This window comes from Caretta caretta, chromosome 2, assembly GCF_965140235.1.
Source record: "Caretta caretta isolate rCarCar2 chromosome 2, rCarCar1.hap1, whole genome shotgun sequence".
In the NCBI taxonomy this organism is placed as follows: Eukaryota; Metazoa; Chordata; order Testudines; family Cheloniidae; genus Caretta; species Caretta caretta.
Genome location: NC_134207.1, coordinates 210920575 through 210935510, shown reverse-complemented (window position 1 = coordinate 210935510; position 14936 = coordinate 210920575). Strand labels below are relative to the sequence as shown.

Sequence of the window (14936 nt, the reverse complement as noted above, 5' to 3'; positions counted from 1 at the left end):
TTAACTTAGCTGTGAGAAAGCGATCTGGGATGTTGTCCTGGCTTACTCATTGTCAGATTGTTAACAAAATTCCAATAGAAGGAGCAGATTCTATCCTGAGTCAGACTTGCGCAACTTCATTTCTAACTGGGGAGAATTTGGCATGCAGAATCCTTATTATCGGGGAGTGACATACAAGAAGGAAAGAACCCAGGTTGACTTTCAGTTCCCAGACTGAGTTTGCAAGGCTGGCAAATAGGTGGTTGAGAGGAAGAGGAATAAATCCTTTAAGCATGTTTGATGGTAATAATGATCTGGAAGTCATTGTGAGATAGCAAATGTGGGTCTCCCACAGTGCCTTTCTTAGTCAATTTTCAGAGTAGAGAGCTTGTGCTTTCTTGTTCTGTGCTTAATAGCTCAAAAAAATTTTTACTGTCTGCTTATTCTTATAATTCAATAAGATCCCATCTCTGAGTCCAGTTTCTGACCCTTAATATATGTGCATTTCCGATTTTTTCCCCTTATGAATTTCTCTACATGTGGTCATGTGTTTATTTTGCTTTAATTATGGTGAGTTTCCTGTAGGAAAAGTTGTACACCACAGGTTAAGTTACAGTTCCCCTTGCTGTTATCTGTTTCCCATATATGGCCAAATATGTCATCACATTGCATATTTAACATGAATATTTTTCTCAATAGCCATATAAAATACACAATAGATCTTCAGCCAGGCTTCTTTTCACACAGGGGCTGGATGTGGTTACTTGTTCTAGTAAAACAGACAATAGAATGACAGGTTACAGTAAGGAAATCATGAATACTGTAAGATCTCCTGTTGAGCTGGAGAACTCCATGCTTGCTTCTTGCAGCCCACATCTTGGATCTCCTCAGCTTCAATTATGGGGTGGTTTGTTCATAGGCCAGTGGAAAAAATCTTGCAGTTTATCCAAATGCCTTATGTTTTTCCGCAAACTATAGGAAAAAGGGACTACTTCCCAGTGTGTTTTGCTGTTTTACATGAGTAATCTGATTTAAGTAGCTCATTTGTATAAATTACGATATACTCAAAAAGGCATCCTGAAGCTATGTGGCATTATCAGATTTTGAAATGGGCTCACAATAATTCATAGATTCACAGATACTAAGGTCAGAAGGAACCATTATGATCATCTAGTCTGACCTCCTGCAGAACGCAGGCCACAGAATCTCACCCACTCACTCCTGTGAAAAACCTCTCACCTATGTCTGAGCTATTAAAGTCCTCAAATCGTGGTTTAAAGACTTCAAGGAGCAGAGAATCCTCCAGCAAGTGACCCGTGCCCCATGCTACAGAGGAAGGCAAAAAACCGCCAGGGCCTCTTCCAATCTGCCCTGGAGGAAAATTCCTTCCTGACCCCAAATATGGCAATCAGCTAAACCCTGAGCATATGGGCAAGATTCACCAGCCAGATACTACAGAAAATTCTTTCCTCGGTAACTTGGATCCCACCCCATCTAACATCCCATCACAGGCCATTAGGCCTATTTACCATGAATATTTAAAGATCAATTAATTACCAAAATCATGTTATCCCATCATACCATCTCCTCCATAAACTTGTTGAGTTTAATCTTAAGGCCAGATAGATCTTTTGCCCCCACTGCTTCCCTTGGAAGTCTATTCCAAAACTTCCCTCCTAGAAACCTTCGTCTAATTTCAAGTCTAAACTTCCTGGTGGCCAGTTTATATCCATTTGTTCTTGTGTCCACATTGGTACTGAGCTTAAATAATTCCTCTCCCTCTCCAGTATTTATCCCTCTGATATATTTATAGAGAGCAATCATATCTCCCCTCAACCTTCTTTTAGTTAGGCTAAACAAGCCAAGCTCCTTGAGTCTTCTTTCATAAGCAAGTTTTCCATTCCTCGGATCATCCTAGTAGCCCTTCTCTGTACCTGTTCCACTTACTGTAATGTAGCACTAGATAAAGGAAAGATACCACTTGGCAGTTACTGCAATTATTTGAATTGTCCATGTAAAGGTAATGTTTTAATATCTATTACTGATATAATTGAAACATTTTTATTAAAACTTTGTGCTTATCTGACAGTATTATATAAGGCTTAACAAGATTAAAGTCATAACACTGCAGTCTAAATCACCAAGAAACATGTACAAACAAACACCTTTCCAGGATTGTCAACTAGATAAAAATAAAAATTTCTTTTAAAAAATATAGTTAAAACTAGGGCTGTCAAGTGATTAAAAAAATTAATCGCCCTGTTAAACAACAATATAATACCATTTACTTTAAATATTTTTGGATGTTTACTACATTTTCAAATATATTAATTTCAATTACAGCACAGAATACAAAATGTACAGTGCTCACTTTATATTTTTGATTACAAATATTTGCTCTGAAAAAACAAAAAATATTTATTTTTCAATTCACTTCATACCAGTTCTGCAATGCAGTCTCTCTATCATGAAAGTTGAATTTACAAATGTAGAATTATGTACCCCAAAAAATGCATTCAAAAACAAAACAATGTAAAACTTTAGAGCCCACAAGTCCACTCAGTTCTACTTTTTGCTCAGCCAATCACTCAGACAAACAAGGTTGGTTACAATTTGCAGGAGATAATGCTGCCTGCTTCTTGTTTACAATGTCACCTGAAAGTGAGAACAGGCATTCACATGGCACTGTTATAGCTGGCGTTGCAAGATATTTACATGCCAGATGCACCAAAGATTCATATGTCCCTTCATGCTTCAACCACCATTCCAGAGGACATGCTTCCATGCTGATGAAGGGTTCTGCTTGATAATGATACAAAACAGTGTGGACTGACACATGTTCATTTTCATCATCTGAGTCAGATGCCACCAGCAGAAGACTGATTTTCTTTTTTGGTGGTTTGGGTGCTGTAGTTTCCACATCAGTGTGTTGCTCTTTTAAGACTTCTAAAAGCATGCGCCACACTTAGTCTCTCTCAGATTTTGGACAGCACTTCAGATTCTTAAATCTTGGGTTGAGCGCTGTAGCCATTTCTCACAGCGGTACCTTCTTTGCGCTTTGTCAAATCTGCTGTGAAAGTGTTCTTAAAACAAACATGTGCTGAGTCATCGTCTGAGACTGCTATAACATGAAATATATGCATAATGCGGGTAAAACAGAACAGGAGACATACAATTCTCCCCCAAAGGAATCCAGTCTTAAATTTAATTGACACGTTATTTTTTTAAACAAGCATCAGCAGCATGGAAGCATATCCTCTGGAATAGTGGCCAAAGCATGAAGGGGCATACGAATGCTTAGCATATCTGGCATGTAAATACCAACGCCAGCTACAAAAGTGCCATGCGGATGCCTGTTCTCACATTCAGGTGACCTTGTAAATAAGAAGCAGGCAGCAGTGTCTCCCTTCAATGTAAACAAACTTGTTTGTCGTAGTGATTGGCAGAATAAGAAGTAGGACTGAGTGGACTTGTAAGCTCTAAAATTTTACACTGTTTTATTTCTGAGTGCAGTTATGTAACCAGAAAAAAATCTGCATTTGTAAGTTACACTTTCACGATAAAGAGATTGCACTTCAGTACTTGTATGAGGTGAATTGAAAAAAACTATTTCTTTTGTTTATCATTTTTACAGTGCATATATTTGTAATAAAAATATAAAGTGAGCACTGTGCACTTTGTATTCTGTGTTGTAATTGAAGTCAATGTTGAAAATGTAGAAAAACATCCAAAAATATTTAATAAATTTCAATTGATATTCTATTGTTATAAGTGCGATTAATCTCAATTAGTTTTTTTTTTAGTTAATCGCATGAGTTAACTGCGATTAATTGACAGCCCTAGTTAAAACCACTTCTGTACAGAAAGCTGGGGAAATAACCTCCAATTAGTAAAGGTTAGATTGTAGGAGCTTCAGCTACAAACAAATTAATCTTATTTTATTACCAGAGTCTTATGATAAAGACCAGTCAGAATTCTCTTCCCAGCTTTGCCACATACTTTGAGCCACAGAGGTTGTCAAGTTTCCCCACCCGTAAAAATTATGGGATGTCCTGAGGCTTAATTCAGTTAGGTTAAATATTATGAAATATTAGGTTAGATAATAGGGAAAACTTCAAGTATAAGGCTAGTTAAACTCAGAGAAGGCTTCCTAGTGAGGTTAAGAACAGGTTGGACAAACACTTGTCAGGCATGGTCTAGGGTATGCTTGGTCTCCCAAGGCTTGTCCACAGTGGAAAAGTTATCTTGTGTTAGATCACATGTTAACCAACATGATGACCCACCTGACTTTATACTGAGTTGAGAGACAGACTGTCATGTAGAACTGTAGAGTTAATCATGACCTGCTGACAAAATGTTTAACATCTAACATGATAGACTTTGATACAGTGGGGGCCAGATTCTATAGTGAATTTACTTTCCCTTTATGCCACTCAGGCAGCATAAGTGAGTCATAGTCTAGCCGTAAATGTACGGAGGATTCTCCAGTGTAGGGGAACTCTGCTTAGTGCTCATGAGCTGGATTCAGGTCTGTGCCAGGGGTGACAGAACAGGAGGTATCAGGGGGCCGTGGCCCCATCACTTTTAGGGAGCTTCTGACACTCCTGGTCTGTGCCTATGCCCCCCAACATCTAGGTAGGTAGCCTGTAGAGCAGGGATGGGTAATCTACGGCCCGGGGGACATATCCAGCCCTCCAGATGTTTTAATCTGGCCCTCGAACTCCCGCCGGGGAGCAGAGTCAGGGGCTTGCCCCACTCTGTGTGGCTCCCGGAAGCAGTGGCATGTCCTGCCTCTGGCTCCTATGCGTAGGGGCAGCCAGGGGCTCCAAACCCAGGAACCGCAGCCAATGGGAGCGCAGGGCGGCGCCTGCAGACAGGGCAGTGCGCAGAGCCACCTGGCTGCACCTCCACATAGGAACCGGAGGAGGGACATGCCACTGTTTCCTGGAGCTGCTTGATGTAAATGCTGCCCGGAGCCTGCACCCTGACCCCCTCCCACACCTTGACCCCCTGACCCAGCCCTGATCCCCCTCCCACCCTCCTAACCCCTCAGTCCCAGGCTGGAGCACCCTCCTGCACCCCCAACACCTCATCCCCACCCCCAGCCGGAGCCCTCACCCGCTCCCACAGCCCAACCCCCAATTTCATGAGCATTCATGGCCCGCCATACAATTTCCATACCCAGATGTGGCCCTTGGGCCAAAAAGTTTGCCGACCCCTGCTGTAGAGGGAGGGGGGAATGCACTGGGGGAAGGAAGGTGCGTAGTGGAGTTTAACTACGCTACACCAATCTTCCACCAGCACAGGCTCTACTAACCACCCTGTATAAGTGGTGCAGCGTAGAGCTGCATGACAACCGTTCTAGTATGTGTTGATTCTGACCATCTATACTGCAGTTGGAGTGAGCCTTCCAGCTGAGGTGGTCACATTTGCACTACCTCTGCTTGAGTTAGCATTCCAAAACCGGCAAGGTGGATATTGCGGCTTGGGCTGTGGCCTGGGTGATCCCCTGGGTTTGAACTCATGTGGCTAGCCCTAGTCTCTGCCAGAGCCACAATGTCCACGCTGCTATTTTTAGCATGCCCGATAGAACAAAGCGAGTGCAAGTCTGTTAACCCGGGGAGAGGCTAGCTCCCAGCTGCATTGTAGATATACCCTCTGACTTCCTGCTTCTCCTCCTGCACTAGGCAGAGCTCTGGCACAGGCCTGAGTCTTGCCCTGAGTGTTTAATGGGTTGGAACACATGTTAACACACGCAATGTAACTTTTCAATATAGACAAGGCCTAATACAGTACCTCCCAGCTGATGTGCTACCTTCTACAGGGCACTCCATTCGCAGAGTCTCCTATGCAGTACCCCAGGTTTGACAGTGAATACAGTTCACCAGGGATTTGAAGGTAAGCAGTATAGGAGAGTGCTGTAATAGAACAGTGGGGAAGGGAAGAGTCACATTGTGGGGTATCTGAACCCAGTAATAGTGGGCATGGAGAGAAGGCAAATGTGATCATTCAGGGGAAGAGAATATGAAATGGGCACCCCACAGACCAAGCACCAGACCTTACCCCCCTTCCAGCTGCCAAAAACCTTCTGTAGCCAGCCTTCCTAACAAGATTTACTTTGTGGCCTTCCACAATACAAGAAAAAATAAAAATTGGGGCCCTCTAATATTTAAAGATTGTCACTCCTGATTTAAAGTGCCTGCCCTCCTCTCTCTGTATCAACAGTAACCTCAGTCTGAGTGAGCCCAGGAAAGCTTCCAAGACTAACTAATCACCAGGTGCCTATACCATCACAAGCAGGTATTCTGCGTGTGTAAAATAGCTTACACCAGTGTCAAATCAAGCAGTGTAATAAAAAGATTAAGGTTGTCCACATTAGTTGTGAGCGCCAGTTCCCATTACTACGATGTAATTAACTGCCCACTCTTCCTCTCTATATTGGAGCATAACAAACGGGATAAGAATGGTGCAGGTTACTTTTCTGTCAAGAATCTCTTGATTCATCATACTGAAGTAGGCATTTATATTTTTCCTACAGCTATCCAAACATCAGTCAATTCATTCACTGGCCTCTATCCTTCAATGCACTCCTCAGACTTTTGCCCATCTTTCTCCAGCTCAGTCCCCTTCCCTGTCCCAATCTTTTTGAAGAATAGAGTTAAAGGCAGAGTGTCATTAGTGACCGCTGTCTCTAGACATGGATTTCCAATGGCTCCCTTCCCTATGTCCCAGTACCTTTTTATTGGCCAGCAGAGAAAGTTGTAAATATTTTTCAAATAGAAGTTTTTGTAGATAGTAATTTTCTATAATGATTAATAATCATTGCACCCATTAGTCATTAATCAATAATATTTAGTCAGCTTAGGTGACACTATGAGCTTCACCTTTCACTTTTAATGCGTTCTAAAATATATTGTAAAATGAAAAGGAGTACTTGTGGCACCTTAGAGACTAACCAATTTATTTGAGCATAAGCTTTCGTGAGCTACAGCTCACTTCATCACTGTAAAATGATATTAAAATCCCTGTCAAGTACAAACAATATGATTTATTGTAGGTTTTTGGGTTTTTTTTAAATAACAGATATACCTACTAGTGCAAATGCTGTACATTGTTTAAATATTTATTGTGTTTTAACACCAGTTAAACTTCTTAAAAGAAAAATTAAGTGCACAGATTTCTTCTTGAGTGTTAAACCTTTAAGGCTGGGTTTACATGTGCATGCCCAAGCCTGCAAATGCTTACTTCAATGACAGTTCCCAATATTTTAATGAGACCACTTATGATACTAGGTACTATCCTCTGAAGTAAATGTATGGGAGAATCAGGGTCCATATTAGGAAATACAATAAATAGAAAACTGTTCCATTTTTTAAAAAAAAATTAACTGATAAATATTTGACCCACAGGACTCAGCAACTCCACTGTAAAGACATTATAGTCCATTACTTCAGAAGCGTTGGGGGCATAGTATACCGGAAGCACCAGAGTAAGACCATATGGTAAAAATCCTTATGAAAATTGTTTAGATACACCCACACACAGAGATAATACGGTGTGTATTAGATCTGACTAGGCAGGGTCGAGCTAGGGTGATATTTGGATGGGAAATGTTGTTTTTATTATTTATCTTTAAAATTGCTTGCATAACACCACAAATTTATCCATCGCTTTATAATGGTGTAAAATACATTTCTTACCTTAAAGAGATTACAATCTAAGGGCCTAATCCAGGTAGCATTTACTACAGAGTGCAAGTGCTTGCCACCATCAGTGGTCGAACAGAGATTCCAGGGCAACGTTCATGGGAGTACATGCTTTGCTCAGTAATAAGTGTTTAAAAATGAGTGTGCACCATCCCATAGAATTTAAAGTGATTTAGGATGAAAAAACTCTCTATAACTATAGTTATACAAACATTGGTGTAGCTGACAGGAAGTGTATTGTATAATAACAGCAGTTTACTTTAGGTATGTTGAAGGTCATGAAGCTAAAAATGCATCCTGATCAGAAAGTGCCATAGAAACAAGAAATTGAGATAGATTGTTCTTAGAGGAAGATCACTGGCCAGATTCATCAGTACTTTCCCTGTGACTGGCACTGCTCACACTCTGATGATTTTTGTTCAAGAAAGTGTAGGGTTTTCCTTATGTATAATTGCAATATTGCCAACTCTCGTGATCTTTTTCATGAGTGACAGGATTTTGGCGGGGGCTGGAGTCTGGTCTCTCAATAATGTGAGAAGCTCCAGTCTTCTAACCAATTTGAGCCCTGCCAGGTGGCAGACCCCTTCTGATTGGTTGCCTAGCCCCAGGTGGGCAAATGGGGCAGGCAGCCAATCCCAGCTGCTGCAGGAAGAGAGCACTCTCCTCCTTCCCCCCCCTCAGCAACCTGAATCTATCCTCACAGGAAGGAAGGGAGGGAACAGGAGGGAGCTACGGAACCCAGTGGTTCAAGATGGCTCCATCCACTCTTTTTCCCTCTTCTTCTGTGAGCAACAAGGTCAGGGTGGCACCATTGCTTCTGCATCCCCTGGCCTGGGAAGGGGCAGAGGGGGTGAAGAATGCCAGAACTGCTACCCACCATCCTGGAAGGCTGGGAGGCCAAATAGATGGAAGGTGGGAGCTGAACTGATGTATGGTGGGGACTGTCGGGGCGGCTGAACTGATCTGGGGACAGGATTGATTTGGAGGTTGGGGGGCAGAATTAATTGCAGGGATGGGTATGGGCAGCTGTGGGGGTGAAAAATCTCCTTTCCCAATAAATGTGGGAGAGAGAGAAACACTAATTGTCTCTCACACATGCACACACACTAGGGATGAGCAGGAGAAGTTCAAAAGACAGACCCAAAATAGAACACAATATAATTTAAAAAAAAATGCCATGAATGTTTGGGGAAAATCTCATGATTTTTGATTTTTTGAGGTTGGCTACTGTAATTTGCACTTCTCCAGAAAAAAAATAAAGGAAAGTCCTGACTGTCTTCTGTCTTTATAATGCTAAATTCCCAGTTGCTGGCCTCTGTAAATGGGTCCTGGTTAATGTCTGTCAGGAATTGGGGCAGGAGCATTCAAGTCTAGTGGTCAGAGCCAGGATACACAAGCCAGAACTGGGTTACCTGGAGTCAAGGTTGAGACAGAGCTGGAACAAGGCCGGGTGTATCTAAGCAGCAGGTCAGTGATCTGCCTTGATGCACAGACAGCCTCCAGGTGTTTTTCCTACGTCTTCAATAGTGTTCCTGGGCCAATAAGAGAATATGGTAAGCTCCTCTAGTCAGGGCCTCTCTTGGCAGGACATCCAGTGGTGCTTGGCCTCACAAGGCTCACAGCCCATCAGTCACTGCTCTGCCAGACCTGTTGGGTGGCAGCATGGATGTGGCAATTTCTCATGGATCCACAGACCGAGGTTCTGGCTCCCCAGATTCTCACAGTATGGTGGTTACAGAGTGAGCTGGGCTTTAGACCCCTTTTTAGTTCCTGTCAAGTGCACCTCTTTGGTGACAGGTTTCGCTACTGTCATCCCTTTCTGGGTAGAACCATGCAGTCCTACCACTCTAAGAGTGGATCTCTGGGCTGCAGCTCCTCTGTTCACCAACTGTGATAACAGGACAGACCCAGCTGTGTTTGGCACCTGTAAGCCATCTTCCTCCAGGAGCCTGTAACCAGCAGCTGATTAAAAAGCTGATTTAAAACCAGAAGCTGACTCAAGAGCTTCTTCTAAGCCAGTGGTTTTCAACCTGTGGTCCGCGAAACCCTGAGAGTCAACAGACTATGTCTAAGATTTCCAAAGGGGTCTGTACCTCCATTCAAAATTTTAATGGGTCTGCAAATGAAAAAAGATTGAAAACCACTGTTCTAAACAAAGCATTTATTTATTTATTCACCCAAAGGTACATAACAAGCAGAGCGCACAGGGATAAAACTACAGAAGGTCTATATGCCTGTGCTATACCTAAACTTTATTTTTTATTTCCTTGCAAGTTTTGGGTAAGTTCTGTTCAGCCCAGACCCCTGCTTCAGGTTTGGGGGAGAAAGCCCCTTCAGCATTCTCTTTTGGCAACTGCTCATTAGAGCTGGTTAAGACTTGGAATTTCTGTTTTGTGGGAAATTTTGACATTTCAAAGTTTTTTGTTTTCATTCCATGTCAGAATGAAAACAAATATTCTTGAAATTTCCCATCAAATGAAAATTCTGAAAACTTTTTTGTTATGGAAAATTGTTTTGGAAATTTTTTTGAATTTTATATTTCATATCTTTTTTTCTTTTTCTTTTTGTATTCCTTCATGACGTCATATTATGCAGTGCTACTACTGATGTCATAATATAATAGTTGAAAATTTCTATTGTTTTTATTTTATTACTAAAATCATTAAGAGCATCCGCTATTTAGTACTAATTGAAACATTATAATGTCTTTTCTAGATAGTCTCCCCTCTTTGTGTTGTATTGAAACAGTTTAACACAGTGTTGCTTCCTTGGGCCATTGCGTCTTTAATGGTTTAGTGCCACTTGATCCGAAGCTTGGGAAAAATTAACCTGGTCTGACTGGAACCAGGCAGGTGGGCATTCCCCAATAAATAGCTCCTGCATTGTTTCCATGAGGACCCTTTGTATTCTCACTGGTGGGGTACCGTATCTTTGTTATTGTTTTGCTTCCTATTTGTTCCCCCCAACAGTCTCCTTTGATTGGACTCTATGCAGTCAGGCAGGATAATATCAAGCAGGTAAACTGAGATACATATGGTATTCATAAAAGATAATACAGATATCTCCATCATTCTCCACAGTCATGAAAGAAAAACTTTTTTAGACTCTTCTTACTATTTGCAGCATTCAAGACTCACTCAGTCCATTAAATCCGGTAGGATCACAGTTAACGTTCCATCTTTTTCAAGTGTCCCTTTGGAAGCCCTCAGAGGATTTTGTCACACAAAATGGGTCATCTTTAACTTTCAGGTTTAAAATCATCATCATAAACACCTCTATAAACAAAATAGAAATCTTGTGGGTAATGAGGGAGCCAGTACAAATCACCTTTACATATCAAGATCTAACCTGGCATTCCAGCTGTTCCCTTCTTTCCAACATTTTATTGCTCTCATTGTACTGCTTGAATTCTTTGAAATTTTCCTGATTGTCTGTTTTCACTCCCATGGATTTGCCTATCCAAACTACTGATCTTGGTAATTATAGTCTAAAACATTTCTTCGCAGGAAATCATTCTGTTGTGGAACTGTGTACTCTTTGCTTCTTGGTAGCTCTTCTCTTAGTACCTCTGAGATGGAGTTATTTTTGTGCAAGGCAGAAGTTAGCTAAGCAGTTTCTGAAACCGCTTTGGGGCAGCAAAATGGCTTCAGAAGACCTCTCTGCAACTGCTTTCTTTCAAAAGTCTTTTTTATTGTGTTCTTGCAGAGCCTCACCTGGATGTTCATGTGCAAAAATGAGACTTTCCAACTGGTTACCTTTTTCTTAAATCTTACATAACGACATGTCTGTCACTCAAGCATCTGACTTTGGTGCCATCTTTCTTTCATGTTTCTTCACTCATTTATTTTTTATTTTTTTACTGTGCTAGGAAGCATTAATTTCCCTTTGGAAGTATAAGGGGGAGGATACCTGGGCGATGGAGAAACTCAATCTACGATCAATATATTGGACTTTTTTGTCTACCTTCTATTAATGATTGTTAAAGGTGACCTGTGAAGGGAGGCGAATGTGTGTGTCCTTGTTTGATTTTTTGTCATAAATAAGGCTACAATTTAGTCACGGGTATTTTTAGTATAAGTTATGGACAGGTCACGGGCAATAAACAAAAAGTCACAGCCAGTGACCTGTCCATGACTAAAAATACCCCAAGCTAAATCTTAGGTGCTGGAGGAAGAAAGGCGCTCCAGCAGATGCTGCTGTTCTGTGGGAGGTTGGGGGTGGGGGTGCTCTGGCCATTGCTGCTCCTCCTACAGGGGGAGGCGGTCCGGGGCACCGCTGCTGCTCCCAGACCGCTGTTCCACAGCAGCTCCCGGGACCGACTACCTGGGGCCACCGAAGCAGCGGCCCGTGCGGCTGGCCCCAGGGTCACCCTAGCTGCTTGGGCAGCCCTGGGGTCAGCCGCTGCAGCAGTGGATGTCACGGAGGTCCTGGAAAGTCACAGAATCTGTGACCTTCGTGAAAGACTCACAGCCTTAGTCCTAAACAGAAGGTGGCTTTTAATTTTTGGTTGTAGAAGTAGGGGAAATGTAGGGTCTTTCGTAGCTTTTTGGTCTTGTTGGAAACTTTCAAGGATTATTGAGAGCTTTCTTAAGCTTTAATGGAGGAGTTGGGCTGACTAATCTTTAATAATAATAATTAATAAAACAAATTCTCCGTATTTCTCAGATGTTTCAGTTAAAGAGGGATGAATAGAAATAATTTTAAACATTCTTGTCTAAAAATCCTTTCCCCACCTTTCAGTCTCTTGTGATACAACTAGTTCTTCAGTTAACCATAGAATCTTCCAGGTTAGAAGAGACCTAGGATTCTCATAAATAACAATGAGCAGAGAGGAAGAATCATGATGGTCTTTTCGTTAAAGCCCTGGACTGGACTTGAGATCTGCATTCCCTTTCTGTATCCACTACAGACTTCCTGTGTGACATGGGGCAAGTCACTTGATGTCCTTGTGCCCTGATGTCCTTCTGTAAAATGGGGATGATTACAATTTCTGTCCGTCATCTTTTTGCTGTCTGTTTATATTGTAAGCTCTTTGGAGCAGGGATTATTTCTTGCTATGTGTTTTGTACGGTGTCTAGTACAATGGGGTCCCAGTCTTGGTTGGGACCTTTAGGCCTTACCATAATACTCATCCTTGTCATATTAAAGCAGAAACCTGATTCCTTTTAAAACAAAGTAACTTCAGACTTTGCTCACCTATCCCTGTGGTCCAGTGTACTCTTCATTATGTCTGTCAATGTATGCTTAATAAGAAACTCTGGAAGTTGTGTGTGCGTGTGTGTGTGTGTGTGCGTGCAGCACACAAAATCTGCCAGGAGCTCCACAGACATATAGGAAGACACAGTTCCTGCTTTAAAGACTTCACATCCTTCAGAATGAACGTCATTATATACACGTAAACTATTTCTTAAAGTAGAGAAAAAATGGCTGAGGTTACAAAACCCCTATCTGACTCTGTTGTGCAGGATCTGGATAGCAATCTGTGCAGACTCACAGCATCATTTGAAAAAGCAATAGCAGAAAAAGTCCAATGTCAAGAAGATGTGAACCGAACCAACAAAACAATTGAGCTGGCTAACAGACTTGTCAAGGGACTTCAGGCAAGTAGATTTTTTTCTTAATGCTGTTTCCAAAATTAATAATTAAATATTTGGAATATTTTAATTATTAATTTTGGAAACTATTTTGATTACATTAAAAAATTCTAGAGCATAAGATATTAAATTCCCAGGTAAATCACTTCAGTAAAAAAACAAGCAAGCAAACACAACCTAATAGGCAAGGTAAGGTAATAGGCAACCAAAATCTGAGAATACTATCAGAGGTGTCATGCATTTTTTTAAAAATCACATGCCCCTCACTAGGTTATGTTTGCATGGCCCCCAGAGAAAAGTCTCCATAACTAAGTCACCACATTTGTACACAACTGTGAACACATTATGACAGCATGGGCAGCCTCTGGTTAATGAGCAGAGAGACTGAACAATCCTCTCGGTCAGGATTGAGTCATATTGCATCCGCCCACATTGCACTCAGTCTGTAAGTAAGTAGAATACACTAGCTGGATTTTATATATATATATTGCTGTTGCAAAACTATTCATATTTAATAGGAACTAAATGCATTTTTATTAAAAAACATAGTATAATTTTCAATGTAGCCATTATCTTTATGTGTAGACAAATATCATTATAGTAAAACAGATGCCTGTTTAATGGTCAGTTTCTATATAGCCATTCAAGTAAGACATAGTGCTGCTATAATTACTCACACAGATAATGCTGTCTTGACACAATATGTGGAATTTATTACACATCCTTTCTTGGTAAATTAGTATTAACAATAATAAAATAATAAATACATGGAAGATGGTTATACTACTTATATTCCTATGTTCTTCCAATGTATTTTTAAAAGATTTTTTTAAATATAGTAAAGTTCATTTTAGGGCTGTCAATTAATTGCAGTTAACTCATGCGATTAACTCAAAATAATTAATCATGATTAATTGCTGTTTTAATCGCACTGTTAAACAATAGAATACCAATTGAAATTTATTAAATATTTTGAATGTTTTTCTACATTTTCATATATATTGTATTCTGTGTTGTAATTGAAATCAGTGTATATTATTTTTATTACAAATATTTGTACTACAAGAATGATAAACAAAAGAAATAGTATTTTTCAATTCACCTCATACAAGTACTGTAGTGCAATCTCTTTGTTATGAAAGTGCAACTTACAAATATAGATTTCTTTTTTATGACATAACTGCACTCAAAACCAAAACAATATAAAACTTCAGCGCCTACAAGTCCACTCAGTCCTACTTCTTGTTCAGCCAATCGCTAAGACAAACAAGTTTGTTTAGATTTACATGAGAAAATGCTGCCCGCTGCTTATTTTACAATGTGACCTTAACGTGAGAACAGACGTTTGCATGGCACTTTTGTAGCTGGCATTGCAAGGTACTTACATGCCATATATGCTAAACATTCAGATGCCCCTTCATGCTTTGGCTACCATTCCAGCGGACATGCTTCCATGCTGATGATGCTTGTTTAAAAAAAAAAATAATGCATTAATTAAATTTGTCACTGAACTCCTTGGGGGAGAACTGTATGTCCCCTGCTGTTTTACCTGCATTCTGCCCTATATTTCATGTTATAGCAGTCTCAGATGGTGACCCAGTACATGTTGTTCATTTTAAGAACACTTTCAGGCTGCAGATTTGACAAAACACAAAGA

General features: G+C 40.7%; 1 protein-coding gene across 2 annotated transcripts in view; it reads left to right on the top strand.

Moving 5' to 3' along the window:
• The window catches only part of DNAH11 (dynein axonemal heavy chain 11), a 285994-nt gene that overhangs the window by 208168 nt on the left and 62890 nt on the right, over nucleotides 1-14936 (top strand). For both annotated transcript variants that reach the window (XM_048838362.2, XM_075125798.1), the window contains one exon: nucleotides 13151-13285. In XM_048838362.2, coding sequence (XP_048694319.2) covers nucleotides 13151-13285 — 135 coding nt within the window. The remainder of the gene's footprint in view (nucleotides 1-13150; nucleotides 13286-14936) is intronic.